The sequence below is a fragment of the Orcinus orca genome, chromosome 15, assembly GCF_937001465.1.
Source record: "Orcinus orca chromosome 15, mOrcOrc1.1, whole genome shotgun sequence".
Lineage (NCBI taxonomy): Eukaryota > Metazoa > Chordata > Mammalia > Artiodactyla > Delphinidae > Orcinus > Orcinus orca.
The window spans coordinates 38,512,393-38,525,807 of record NC_064573.1 but is presented as its reverse complement, the minus strand read 5'-3'; the positions used below and the strand labels follow the sequence as shown (position 1 = coordinate 38,525,807).

Sequence of the window (13,415 nt, the reverse complement as noted above, 5' to 3'; positions counted from 1 at the left end):
GCATTTCATTCTCTGCACTGCCTCCCTCTCTCGCCCCACAATTCCATACTCATTCTCTGAGGAAGGCAGCCTGAGAGCAGGTGAGGGGCGGGGGTTCTGGACCCAGTGAGTCCTGGCAGAATGACTTCTTGCAGGGACGCTGAGGGCAGGTGGGCCCCCTGCCCAGTGAGGCCTGGCCTGCTGGGAGACCTGCTCTGGGCACCCCATTGCCAGCCATCCCTGCTCACCTGAGCTGGCAGGATATCTCCACAGAGAGAGAGAGCCCTCTGATCCGCCTGTTCTTATAGGGTCAGGGCAGGCCCCTTACATGCACCAATCCTGCCTGAATCTCTATTGCTTCGAGCAGTATGTACGTAGGGCTGGAGCACATGCTCTTGGTGGCACTGCCAGGATTCCAGCAATGTGGCTCTGCTAAGCCATGAGGGTCAGACCCTCAGGAGTGACTCGTCCTCCTCTGGCCTTCACAGATGACATTTTTTTTTTTTAATTCCCAATCATTTTGCTACCCATTCACAGCTCACATCTGAGAGGGTTGCTCAGCAAAAACATGCCTACGGCAGACTGTGCCATTTCCCTGCTTCCTAGGGGACACCCATGGAGACTGAGCAGCAAATCTCCAGCCCCGACAGGTTTACAGAGTTCTGTGCCCGTGAGTGCTTCTTCTAAGTCACTTTCAAGTGTATGGAATAACTTCACGTTATGAGCAAACGTAATTCAAGCAAAGGGTGATGGACCTCACTGGTTTAGCCACTGATAGAACATCAGGCTGCTCTTTGCTTATCAGCTTGATTCACCATGGACTTTTCTCCTCTTTCCCTGAAGAGGCAAAAGGATCATGTATTAGTTTGCTATTGCTGTGTAACAAGTTACCACAAACATAGCTGTTCAAAACAGCACCCACTTATATTATCTCACAGTTTCCATAGGTCAGAAGCCCAGCATGGCTAACTGGGTTCTCAGCCGGGGGTATCACAAGGCCACAGTCAAGGTTGTGGCTGGCTGGGCTCTTATCGGGAGGCCCTGGCAAGAGTCCACCTCCAGGTTCATTCGGGTCGTTGGCAGAATTCAGTTTCTTGTGCTTGCAGGACCGAGGTCCCTGCTCCTCGCTGGCTGTCGGCCAGGAGTCATTCTCAGCTTCTAGAGGCCACCACATTCCTCATCACACGGCCCCCTCCATCTTTAAAACCAGCACTGATGTGTCAAATACTTTTTTAAAAAATAAATTTATTTATTTTAGTTATCTTTGGCCGCATTGGGTCTTCGTTGCTGTGCACAGGCTTTCTCTAGTTGCGGCAGGTTGGGGGCTACTCTTTGTTGCAATGAGCGTGCTTCTCATTGCGGTGGCTTCTCTTGTTGCGGAGCGTGGGCTCTAGGTACACGGGCTTTAGTAGTTGTGGCACACGGGCTCAGCAGTTGTGGCTCGTGGGCTCTAGAGCACAGGGTCAGTAGTTGTGGTGCACGGGCTTAGTTGCTCTGCGGCATGTGGCATCTTCCCAGACCAGGGATCGAACCCGTGTCCCCTGCATCGGCAGGCAGATTCTTAACCACTACGCCACCAGGGAAGTACTTCATCAAATATTTCTTGTGCTTCTAATCTCTGACATTCTTTTCTGATGCTAACCAGAAAACACTCTGTTTTTAAAAGGCTCACCAGGTTAGATCAGGCCTACCTGGATAAGCTCCGTATCTTAAGGTCAAGAGACTTGAGACGTGAACACCAGCTGCACGGCCCCTTCCCTGCAGTGCCTCAGTCTGTGTTTGACTGAATAACCAGGGGACGGGAATCTCAGGGGCCAGTTTAGAATTCTGCCTGCCTCAGACAGCACGAAGAATCAGCCTCATGTTCAATCTCACCCTCACTCGACGCTTCCTAGAAATTCCTGTCCTGCTCATAATCTCCACTGTTATCTCCCTCAGCGAGCACCGGGGATCCTGAGCCCGAACCAGAGGCAGAAGCAGAGGCAGAGGCAGAGGCGGGACGGGTGGCCGATGAGGCCAGCCGGGAACTAGCCCCTGCCCACGTGGGAGCAGAGAGCGAGGTGGAGCGGGCCCTGGAGCCAGAGGCTGAAGAGCGAGCCTCCCTGAGCGAGAAGGAGCAACAGAATGAGGCAGTGAACGAGCGGGACAACTGCTCGGCCTCCAGCGTCTCGTCCTCCAGCAGCACGTTGGAGAGGGAGGACAAGGAGGACAAGCTCTCTCGGGACAGGGGGACCGGTAAGGAGGCCCCCTTTCCCCGTGAACACATCCCAGGGAATGCCGGGGCAGGGGACCTGGTTTGCTGGCCTCTGAGCTGACCGGCTGGCCCAGCTCACTCCCCAGACTGTCCCCCAGTGTCTGGAGGGGGGTGTGGCCCCACTCAGCCAGCCAGCAGCTTCCTGCCCTGCAGAAGGGCCCTGACCCTCTGCCACAAGGCTGCACCATCACTTCTACAGCTGGGAAAAGGGCCTGATAATGAGGGCAACAAGGGACTTTTCCTGAGGAACAAACCCCAGAAGAGAAATTCCTCATTTCCTTCTAACTGTTTAATTGTGAGTAGTAAGTGTGGCTTTTTTCTGATTTAAATTTAGAGACATGTCATGTTGTTGTCTACTCCCTTGAAAGAGTGTTTGCAAGGAAGTGTGTTAAGCCACTATGACTGAACATTGCAGACCAGAGCAGATTTGGTGAAATGAATCATATGAGTACTTTGAAAACCTGCCAGTTCACAGCATGCAGAGATCAATTTGATGTGCTCAGCTGGAATGTATGTCCTTTAGGTAATTTTCCGCAATATGCTCAGGACCACTCTTTTCTTCGATACTGAGTACGTGCTTTTTCTTATGGAATCATACCTTTTTGGTGTTATCCCCAATATTCATTCAGTTTCTCCTGTTTAATGGTGACTTTATGTTTAGGGATCAAATGGAATGTTAGTCCTCACTAGGGACTTGGGGAGGGTGCCACAGAGGGTTCTAGAAATTGTAAACGATTCAAATAATCATTTGAATTATGATTCATATGTGACACCATGGAGTTGGTTTTCCTACCCATGATCCGTACACTCTCAGGGTGGCAGGAAGCCACCTCTTTCAACTGACTCTCCTCACCAGTGAAGGCATGTCTTATGGGCCAGGCTTCATTAAGGCTACACAGTGACACAGACTCAAGGAACTTACATCTTAGGCCCAAAGGGCAGCTGCAAGGGCCTGCCAATGAGTGGCACAACCCAGGCATGATATGTTAGTTCACAGATTAAGAATACATTGTCCCTGAAGCCTGGATGAGTGAACAAAGATTGAATGAATGAATGAAGCCATAATGTCTCCTAGAAGACCTGTCAATCAATGGCTTAGTCTAAATAGTTAATATTTGAGTTTTCACAGTTATATTATTCGATTTTATTCTATATATCACTGGTCACCATTATATAGTGAAAAAGGAGGACTTAAAATACTTTATGTCTTAGGAATTATCGCATTGAAAATCTTGTGTCTGGTTGAAGATGTATGTGCTAAAAGGATTACGTATATTGATACTAAATTTCTTTCAAAGTCAGATTACAGTTACACTCTCAAATTCTACTTGTCGTTATTCACATTTAATGTAATTATGGTCATAGTACAGGGTGTCGGGTAAGTCTGCTTGATCATTTGGCCTTAAATCATGTTTTATTCTATTATGAGTAGCTTGAAGTATTATTCATCATAACTAGGTTTAGCAGGTCTAAAACATATAAACAAGTTGGATTAGTAAAAATAAGCCAGGGAACAGAGCTTTCGTGGATCAGATTGCCCAATATCCTTCCAAATAAGGACAACTTTCCAAAAATGGAGACTCTGCTCCCAGTGAAGAACCATTGACTTTCTCCCAAAAGCTGGTGGTGTCCAGGAATTGGAGCTTTGCAGTGACTTTTCTGCTTCAGTCTGGTGCTGTTAAGAGATGTGACCATGTTTATTTGTTGTAGCTTATTGGTTCCTAAAAAATCCCGCTGCTCATGGGCACATCAGCCGCTGTGGAGACAGAGAAGCTCTCTCACCATAGCTTTTGCTTTTCAGAATTTTCTCAATTAAATCACAAAGGCAATCAAAGTGATTCCCAGTCTTATTTCTCACAGTTGTACTTATTACTTGAGAATGAATTTGTAGGGCTTGAAAGAGACCCAACTTATTGCAGATGTGTGTTTTTATTTTTCTTTGTTTTCATGTGTTCCACTCCCTGGCATTAGAGTAAGAGGCTTTACTGTAGCATTCATCACACTTTGTTGTAGTTACTTGTATAACTGTCCTTTGTCTCTATTTGAATGTAAGCTTTGTGAGGATGGGGTTGTCTATCTTACTCATTGTGAGTTCTTACTTCCTGGCTGGGTGCCCAGAACATAGTAGGGGCTCATAAAACCACTGATGAATAAATGAATGAATCTGGCTAAGATGGAGACGCCCCCATTGCTCCCAGGTCCTCCGTTTGACAACTAAAATACCAACACCCTGGATGTAACAGAACAGCCAATCATAGGAGGACTCTGAAAGTTGGAAAGAATGAAGCAGACTGCCTAGGAGGCTTTAGACTTCAACGACGTGGCAGTGAAGCTTCAAGGAAAGCCGATTCCCTTAGCCAAAGGATCGGAAAAGGCGTTGCCTAACAGAACAGAAAATCTTTTCTGCTGTTAATAAGTGCTCTATCCTAAATAACGTCTAATGGAAAATTTGCCACTGTCCCACCTCTCCCCCTAACCCAGTGGTTTCAGTGAGACTGAAGAGGAAGTGGCTTTCTATACAGCACCCCCATGGAAATAGGAGTGACAATTCTGCCATTCCCTCCCCTCCTCAACTCTGTGGTGTCAGCGGCACTCAGAAGGGAGCCAGTAGAAGCAGGTAGTGCTCCAGTTCCCCTGCTGGGGTAGTGTTGGCCTAATGGGGAGCTCAGTCTGTCCCCTGAAGGGGAGAAGCAAGTGGGTCCCAATTCCTCCAACAGGGTAGTGTCTGTGGGGTCCTGTGGGGATCTGAGCCTTCACCCCCACCCAGAAGGAGCTAGACTTAATGAGGAGTGGAGAGGGGACTAATAGCATTCTCTGTCCCCACCACCACCATCCTTGTCCCTGATGCTGATGGGAGCATAGCAGAGAGCTGAGCTTCCATCGCCATCCAGTATAAACAAGGTAGAATGATGTGGTTGGAGGTGGTACTAGTCTGCACTCTGTTCTCCCCAAGCCAGAATCAGTGGGGACTGGTGGGAAGCTGAGCCTTCACCTCACTTGGAGGCAATGAGCCAAGGTGAGTTAGTGCTTCACATCCACTGGGAAGATGCTGGTGGGGTCAAGGGGGCACTGAACCTCCAACCTACCCATCTGCAGTGAGGGAGTGTGAGTCAGCCCTCTTCCTGGGTGGTGACAGTGGGACCCAGCAGGGAGCTGAACATCTACCTGCACCAAGCCCTGTATGCTACACCCCAAAAGGGTGACTACCTGCTAAAAGAGAAGATTAAATATTATCCAGAGTCTATCAGATGATACCGAAAATATCCAGGATACAATCGAAAATCACTCATCATATCAAGAAGTAGGGCAGTCACATCTTGAATGGGAAAAGACCATCCACAGGTGCCAACACTGAGATGAATCAGATGCTGGAATTATCTGTCAAAAATTTTAAAGCAGTCGTCATAATAATGCTTCAGTGGACAGTTACAAACACTCAGGGCTCAGGAAATACATGAAAAAAAGTCTTAGCAAAGAAATAGGAGTTATTAAAAAAGAACCCAAGGGAAATTATAGAACTGCAAAATACAGTAACTGAAATAAAATATTTGACATGCTTTATTGTTGGTTGGAGACAACAAAGAAAATAATCAGTGTACTTGAAAACAGATCAGTAGAAATTACCAAATCTGAATAACAGAGAAAAAAATAGACTAAAAAAAATGAACAGAGCCTCAGGGACCCATGGGATTATGTCAATAAAACTAACATTCATTTCATCCGAGTCTGAGAATAAGAGGAGAGAGAGTGCAGTGTGGAAAGATATTTGAGGAAATAATGGCTGAAAATTTCCCAAGTTTGGCAAAAGGTATAAATCTACAGATTTAAGAAGCTGAGCAAATCCTAACAAGGATAAATCCAAAGAAATCTGCACCAAGACAAATGACAAACTTCTGCAAACTAAAAACCAAAAAAATAGTTTTTGGAAAGAAAGAAGTAACGTGGTACCTATAGAGGAACAGCAATTCAAAGGATAGCAGGTTTCTCATCTGAAACATGGAGGCCAGCAGGAAGGGGCACAGCATCTATCAAGTGCTAAAAGACTAGAACTATCAACCATGAATTACATATACAGTAAAAGTAGCCTTTAACAATGCAGGGAAAGTAAAGACATTCTCAGTTAAAGAAAAACTAGGAGAATTTGACACTAGCAGACCTACCCTTGAAGAATGGCTAAAGGAAGTTCTCCGAACAGAAAGGAAATGATGACAGAAGAAGGCTTGGGACTCCAGAAAGAAAAGAACAACAGAATGGGTAAAAATAGGGGTAAATTAAAAAATGCTCTCTTTTTACTCATGAGCTTCTTAAATCATATTTGATAGTGGAAGCAAAAATTACCTTTGATATATGGTGTTCAGTACATGTAGAGGAAGTACTTAAGACAATTGTATTTTTAAAAGTGGGAGGGTAATGGGATCGAAATGGAAGTAAGGTTTCTACACTTCAAAGTAGTAAATACCAATAGACTAAATAAGTTAGCGTATATATTGTAATACCTAGAGCAACCACTAAGAAAATTACATGAAGCCATGTACTCAGAAACACTCTAAATGAATCATGTTGAAATTCTAAAAAATGTTCAAGTAATCCACCCAAGACCAAGAAAGGAGAAACAGACACTGAAACAAAGAGATCAAACACAACAAATAAAACAGCAGACTTAAGCCCTAACATATCAATTAAAAGACAGAGATTTGCTGAGTGTATAAAAACACAACCCAGCTACATGCTATCATATACAACACTCATTTCAAACGTAATGACATGGGCAGATGGAAAGTTAAAAGTTGGGAAAAGATATCATGCCAACATTAATCAAAGAAAAGCTGGAGTGGTTATATTAATATCAGATAAAGTAGACTTCAGAGCAGAGGAAATTACTAGGGACAAAGAAGCACCCTACATAATGATTTTAAAAAGACCTAAATGAATGAAGAATGTAAACGAGAAAACCAGCATTCAGAATGTTACCTGATTATGCTCTTTCCCCTGTTGCCAAAATAAGTAACTGCCAACATTTCCCAATAAATGGAGAGAGTGAGGCAGTCTGTTCAGAGAGACTCAGCCACTTTATCTGCCACAGCCTCCTGGCATCAAAGCAGTCTCCCTATTTACAGGACTGTCTGACCAGCTGTAGAAGTTTTTCCGTCGTGTCCTCAAATGCCACCTCTTCTCTCTTTGATGGTGGTTATCGCCTAAGTGTATTTTGTTTGTGAAACCAACCTACAAGAGGGCTTAAGAGCTCCTTGTTCTGGTGTTGGTCGCTTGGTGAGCTTAGGCCACTGTCGAGGAGAACATAGAGGACAAAGCTACACAGGAAAAAATGGAGCACCAGGGGGCCTCTGTGCTTCCCCAGTAAATACCTCCTCAAGATGAAGGCCCAGCTATGTGGGAAGACCAGTGTCCCCCCCCCCCAGCCCGTTTGATCTGGCTCTTCTTTGGTAGAAAGAAGACTCCTGATGCTCATGTCCACGGCCTAGGTCTTCTGCCCCCTCCCCAAACAAGTATCCACACAGGCCCTAGATATCTGATGGAACTCACATCCTGAAATGCCCACTGCACAGCCCTGCTGGCCCTTAGGAAGCAAATTCAGAGGGATAACATTGGTGACCATTCATTCATTCATTCATCCTAGGTGCTGGGGATACAACAGGGAACAAAACAAACCCAGACCCCTGCTGTTGTAGAGTTTACATTTCAAGGAGGAGCACAGCTTAACAAGTAATGATAACCATTCCAGTGATGGGGCAGAGGCAACAGTAAAATCAAAAAGGGAAATGTGTGGAAGATTAGACAGTAAGAAGTGCTTGGGCAGAAAATAAAGCAGGAAAGGATGAAACGGGGGGGAGAGGGAGGTTTGCACAATTTTAAATAGGTGATCGGGGAAGATTTCACTGGGAAGATACTATTTGAGCAAAGACCTAAAGGAAGTTGAGAAGCAAATTGTGTGATTACCTGGGTTTGTCCCAGGAAGGGCAAAGATCCTGAGGCTGGATCACCTCACGCCTGGTGAGTTCTAGGGATGTCAAGGAGCTGCTGTAGCTGAAGAGGTTCACGTGTGTATATCTGGGGTGGTGGCAGTGGTAGAGGTGGTGGTAGGAGAGGAAAGAAAATTAAGGTGGGATCACACATGGCTTGGGAACATTGACAGGTCATTGACTTTTTGTCTCAGTGAAATGTGGCACTATTAGAAGACTTTAAGCAGAGAGATACTATCGGACATTGTAACACATCACGTGGCTGTGGTGTTGAGAACTGACTGCAGAGGGACAAGAGTGGAAGCTGAGACCAGCTAGGGGCTCCCCTGCAATACCGTCGGCAAGAAACCATGCTGGATCGGACCGGGGTCATGGCAGGAGTGGTGACGAGAAAAGTGGCTGGATTCCGGATGTAACATGAAGATTTAGCTAACAGGATGCCCTGCTGTGTGGGGTGAAAGAACAGGATAAAAGTCAAGGATGCCTCTGAGGCTTTTGGAATTGGCAGCAAGATGGGTGAAGTAGTCGTGTCTGAGGTAGGAAATGACTGCAGGAGAAGCAGTTTCAGTGAGTGGATGGGAGTGAGGGCAGAAGGTGGTATTTCAAGCCCTGAGACTGAATGAGATGGTGACTAAGAAAGTGAGAGTAGATGGAGAGAAGAGGTCCAGGGACACTTAAAGACAAGGAGGAACCAACCCAGGAGACTGAGAAGGAGCAGCCAAAAAGAAGAAGGCAAAGCAAGTGAGTGCAATGTCTGGGAGGCCAAGTGAAGGACATAAGTCAAAGATGAGGGAGCGACAGCTGCGTCTAGTGCAACAGCAAGGTCATCGGTCACCCGGAAAGGAGCATCTTTGAAAGGGAGCAAAAACTTCACTAGACTGGCTTCAAGAGAGAAAAAAGAAAGAAATTGGAGATAGCAAAACAACTCTTATAAGCAGCTTTCCTTTAAAAGAAAGGAGAAAATTTGGATTATAGGTGGAGGCATAAGTGGAATCAAGTGAGGTTTTCTGTTTTTGTTTCATGGGTAAAATTATACCATGTTCATATGCCAGTAGGAAGGCCTAGTAGGGGGAGCCTGGGAGATGCAGGATGGAGAATTGCTGGAGTGGCTTCCGAATGCACGAGTGGAGCGGTTGACCCCTGCTAAGAGGACTGTTTGTCAGTGTCACAGGACAGAGGCCATGGTCAGGGTTCAGGTGCAGGTGGGTGGGTGGAGGCAGAATGGAGGCCCTGGAAGATCTCTGACTTTGTCTATTAAGTTTTTGAAACAGGAAACAAGGCCATGCTTGCAGAGGATGAGATGGGTGGGGGATGCTAGAGGAGAGTGGAGGTGTGTGAAAAGTCATCTAGGAGAGGTCATGGATGGGACCGCCAGGCAGCATCACCTGAAGACTGGTGGCCATGAACTTAAAGTGTGACCAATGGCATGGTCTGTGCATTTCTCCAGACACTTTGGCTGCCCTGGTGCAGAGGTGGAGTAGGGGGAGAAAGGGGGATAACTCTACAGCCTTTCCAACATCTGCCACGGGTGAGGGAGCATTTCCTTGCCTCCCTGTGTGTAGTTTGAGCAGAAGCCCCTTAGTTATCCTGGGTGGGTCCTGACCAGCTGTCATGGGTGGGCAGCAAAGGTGCGGAAAATTTTTCCCATGAGCCTAGGCCAGAGCCACAAGCAGTGTCATACCTACAAGAGTCTTGGGTCCTAGAGTGGGTCATTGGCTCTTTGATGTAGCATCTCTTTCTGATCAAGAGCATCTTGTCAGGCATGACCACCTTCCGCTCCAATTGCTTTATTTCTGTGCCTTCCTGAATCCCTCTGTGTGCAATGTCCACATGTTGCCTAGTTGCTTTCTCAGAGTATTGAGGCCCATGCCACGTTCTCATGTTTTGTTTTCCTGTGAACTTTTCAGGTTTGTGGTCTGCGGGTGTTCAGGATGCCGGTGTAAATGAGCAGTGTGGCGACATCCTTACCAGCAAACGGTTCATGCTGGACATGCTGTATGCCCATAACAGAAAGCCCACGGATGATGAGAAGGGGGAGGGCGAGACCACGAGGACTGCGCAGGGGGCGGAGGCCGTAGCCAGCCTGGCCAGCCGGATATCCACCTTGCAGGCCAACTCTCTGGCCCAGGATGAGAGCGTCAGGAGGGTGGACGTTGGCTGTCTGGACAATCGGGGCAGCGTGAAAGCCTTTGCTGAGAAATTCAACAGCGGGGACCTAGGGAGAGGGTCCGTCTCCCCTGATGCCGAGCCCAATGACAAGGTCACGGAGAAGGTGTCGGCACAGCCCAAGACGGAATCTGACTACATCTGGGACCAGCTCATGGCCAATCCGCGGGAGCTCAGAATCCAAGACATGGATTTCACTGACCTGGGGGAGGAGGATGACATTGACGTCCTGGACGTGGACCTGGGTCACAGGGAGGCCCCGGGGCTGCCTCCCCCACCCCCGCCCACCTTTCTCGGTTTGCCGCCCCCTCCCCCTCCACCCCTGCTGGACGGCGTGCCTCCCCCTCCAGTCCCCGGTAATTTATTGGCTCCTCCTCCAGTATTCAGTGCTCCTCCTCAGGGCTTAGGGTGGCCCCAGGTACCCAGGGGTCAACCAGCATTCACCAAGAAAAAGAAGACCATCCGTCTGTTCTGGAATGAAGTGCGGCCTTTTGAGTGGCCGTGTAAGAAGAACGGCCGCTGCAGAGAATTCCTGTGGTCGAAACTGGAACCTATTAAGGTGGACACTTCCAAGCTGGAGCACCTGTTTGAGTCTAAATCGAAGGAACTGGCTGTCTCCAAGGTACCGCTAGCATCCAGCATGCCTCTTGATTTGCAGTTACCTTCAGCTGTTGGGTAGAACGGAGAGATTTGTTCTATATAAAATGCCCTTCATGTTGCTCTTGCTATTTGCTAAAAAAGGGAGTTGGTATAAAAATCTAACCTTTAATACAGTACTCTCAGTGCCACATGCTAGGTGTGAGCTAAATGCGTAAGGGACACTTCATTGCTAACATGGACAGCAGCTTACTGACACTAACAGGCGAAATAGCTTTCAAAGAACCCAGTAACCTTGAGGAAGAAACAAAAGGGTTACCCAGGGAATGTTAGTATGGCCCGACAGCAGATGTTGACATTCTCTAGAGGAAAGTAGGCTTGCTAATTAATCAAACATACCGACTTCATCCCGGGGATGTGTTTATTCACACTTAACCTTTGTTGTTTATGGTTGATAGTAGTAGTTTGAACCTCAGCTGTAACCACACAGTGCTTTCACAAAGGCAGTAATCCGCGTGGCATTTCTTCAGATAATCTCCTGGCTGAGTCAGCATGCTGCAACTATCTAGATATTTCCAAATAACCATATAGTTAGCATCCTGTAAACATTACACATGTATCTAGATTTCTTATTTTTCATAGATGTTTGAGAACCCTGTAGGCATTGCTGCTGTGATATTTTTAACAGAGATATTCTATCCACTTTTATAAATGGAAAGCTCTGTACATGAAGTTACTGGACATCAAAGGTAAAGTCATGGCTAATGAACACTGAGGAAGAGGGTGCATGATGCTGTCACAGATTTTATTTCTTATAATTCACTGCATTAATAGGGTCTCCTTTACATATCTTAAAGAACTGTTTTTTTTTAAAAAAAACTCTTGTGATTCTGGGTATATTACAGTTTTAAAACAGGTTTAAGACTATCTTCTCAGGAACTAAGGGTAAGAGAAAAAGCTTTGTAAAGTATAGTTTAAACATGTAAGAACTTATTATCGTGAATTAATTCCAGCTCCATGGGTTGCTTCACTTAGCATCGTATTGGGTGAGTATAAAGATGCCTGAGTTGGGCTCCCTGACCTGCCAATCGGGCACTGAGTTTGAATCAAAAAGTATGTGCAGCATCCTCAGGACAGGAGTATCCTTCAGATGAGGACCAGAGTGATGGAGTTAGCGCCTGTCACCACTGTGTGATGCTGAAAGGCTAGGGCGGGAGCTGTAAGCAGTCAACTTCCTGTTAAAACCTGTGCCTGGGGGTCTGGATCTACCTGCTGCTCTTCCTGAGTTGGTTTTACCCTTGGCAATGATTTCTGCCCAGTCCCAGCAAGGATGTGAATCTTAAACCATTTCCAGCCCTACCCCACCCCACCCCCAAGTCAAGATTAAAGTTTTCTCCTGTTTACAAATCAAACTGCTAGGATCCAATACAGAAAATCGTGCCATCAGTCTTCTCCTCCAACTGGAAGTAGACCCCCTCTTGTCCTCTCTAGAAAATGACACTAAGAGAAGTGATGTTGGGCACCTGCTCTTGGTGTCTCTGTGTCCTGACTTCCCAGGACTGGTCACGTGTGGTGATGAGCCACCCTCATGCCCCCTTCAATTCTTACTGTCAGACCTGGCATCTGGGAGAAAACTGGCCTGGCGGGGTTGAAACAGCAGACGTGGTGGCCGGGAGTTACCTAGGATGTGTCCTCACTCCCTTCACGCTCCAACACGCTGATCTGGTTGGCCCGTCTCCATCGTCCCGCGTGGCTGCCTGCACCCTCTGGGCTTTCCCTGGTTGCTCCTCAGCCTCGGAGGTTGCTGACGGGGAGGCTGGCTCTTGACTCAGGGTGGGAAGAATAAAAGAGTAACAGTTTGGCAGTGAAGGCACTTCTGACTTCATTTTTACAAAGGAAATGGCAAAGTTAAAAGCTTCCTTGAGAATACAGAAAATGGGTTCACCTGCCCCGCTTCCTTCTCTTGATCCCACTGTGGTTGGTGATAAGAGCCTGGTTGGTGCCCTCTCAGTAGCCCAAAGTTCCAGTCTTGCTTGAAGTAGGTGGCAACCTCTTAAAATCCTTTATTTCCCAGCTTAAGGACAAATGTTCACCTAGCTTTTATAAAGTGAGAGCATAAGAGGAAAAGTAATATATTGAAAAATTTACCAAACTGATTCCAGAAGGTTCTACAGTGAGACCCAGGAGACCATCTTGGGAGGCTAGGAAATGTGAGTAGGGGGTAATTGATAAATGTTACAAAAGGTGAGAATACAAACTGGAGCATTGAACCTGTTATGTGTATGTTACCCATACAGGTACAACCAATTTTACTTCTGTTTCTAATCCTTGACTGTGATTTTCATAAAACTCAGCTGTAAACAGCCACCTCCGAATTCTGGCTCATGAGAAGTTTTTCATTAAACATGATAGAGTGCATCAAAAATAAAATAGACTTCACA

The 13,415-nt window shown here is 46.5% G+C and overlaps 1 protein-coding gene across 1 annotated transcript in view; it reads left to right on the top strand.

Moving 5' to 3' along the window:
• FHOD3 (formin homology 2 domain containing 3) overlaps window positions 1-13,415 on the top strand; it is a 505,940-nt gene that overhangs the window by 418,804 nt on the left and 73,721 nt on the right. Inside the window, exons 18-19 of the mRNA XM_049697949.1 lie at window positions 1,918-2,214; window positions 10,119-10,999. Of these exons, the coding sequence (XP_049553906.1) occupies window positions 1,918-2,214; window positions 10,119-10,999 (1,178 nt within the window). The remainder of the gene's footprint in view (window positions 1-1,917; window positions 2,215-10,118; window positions 11,000-13,415) is intronic.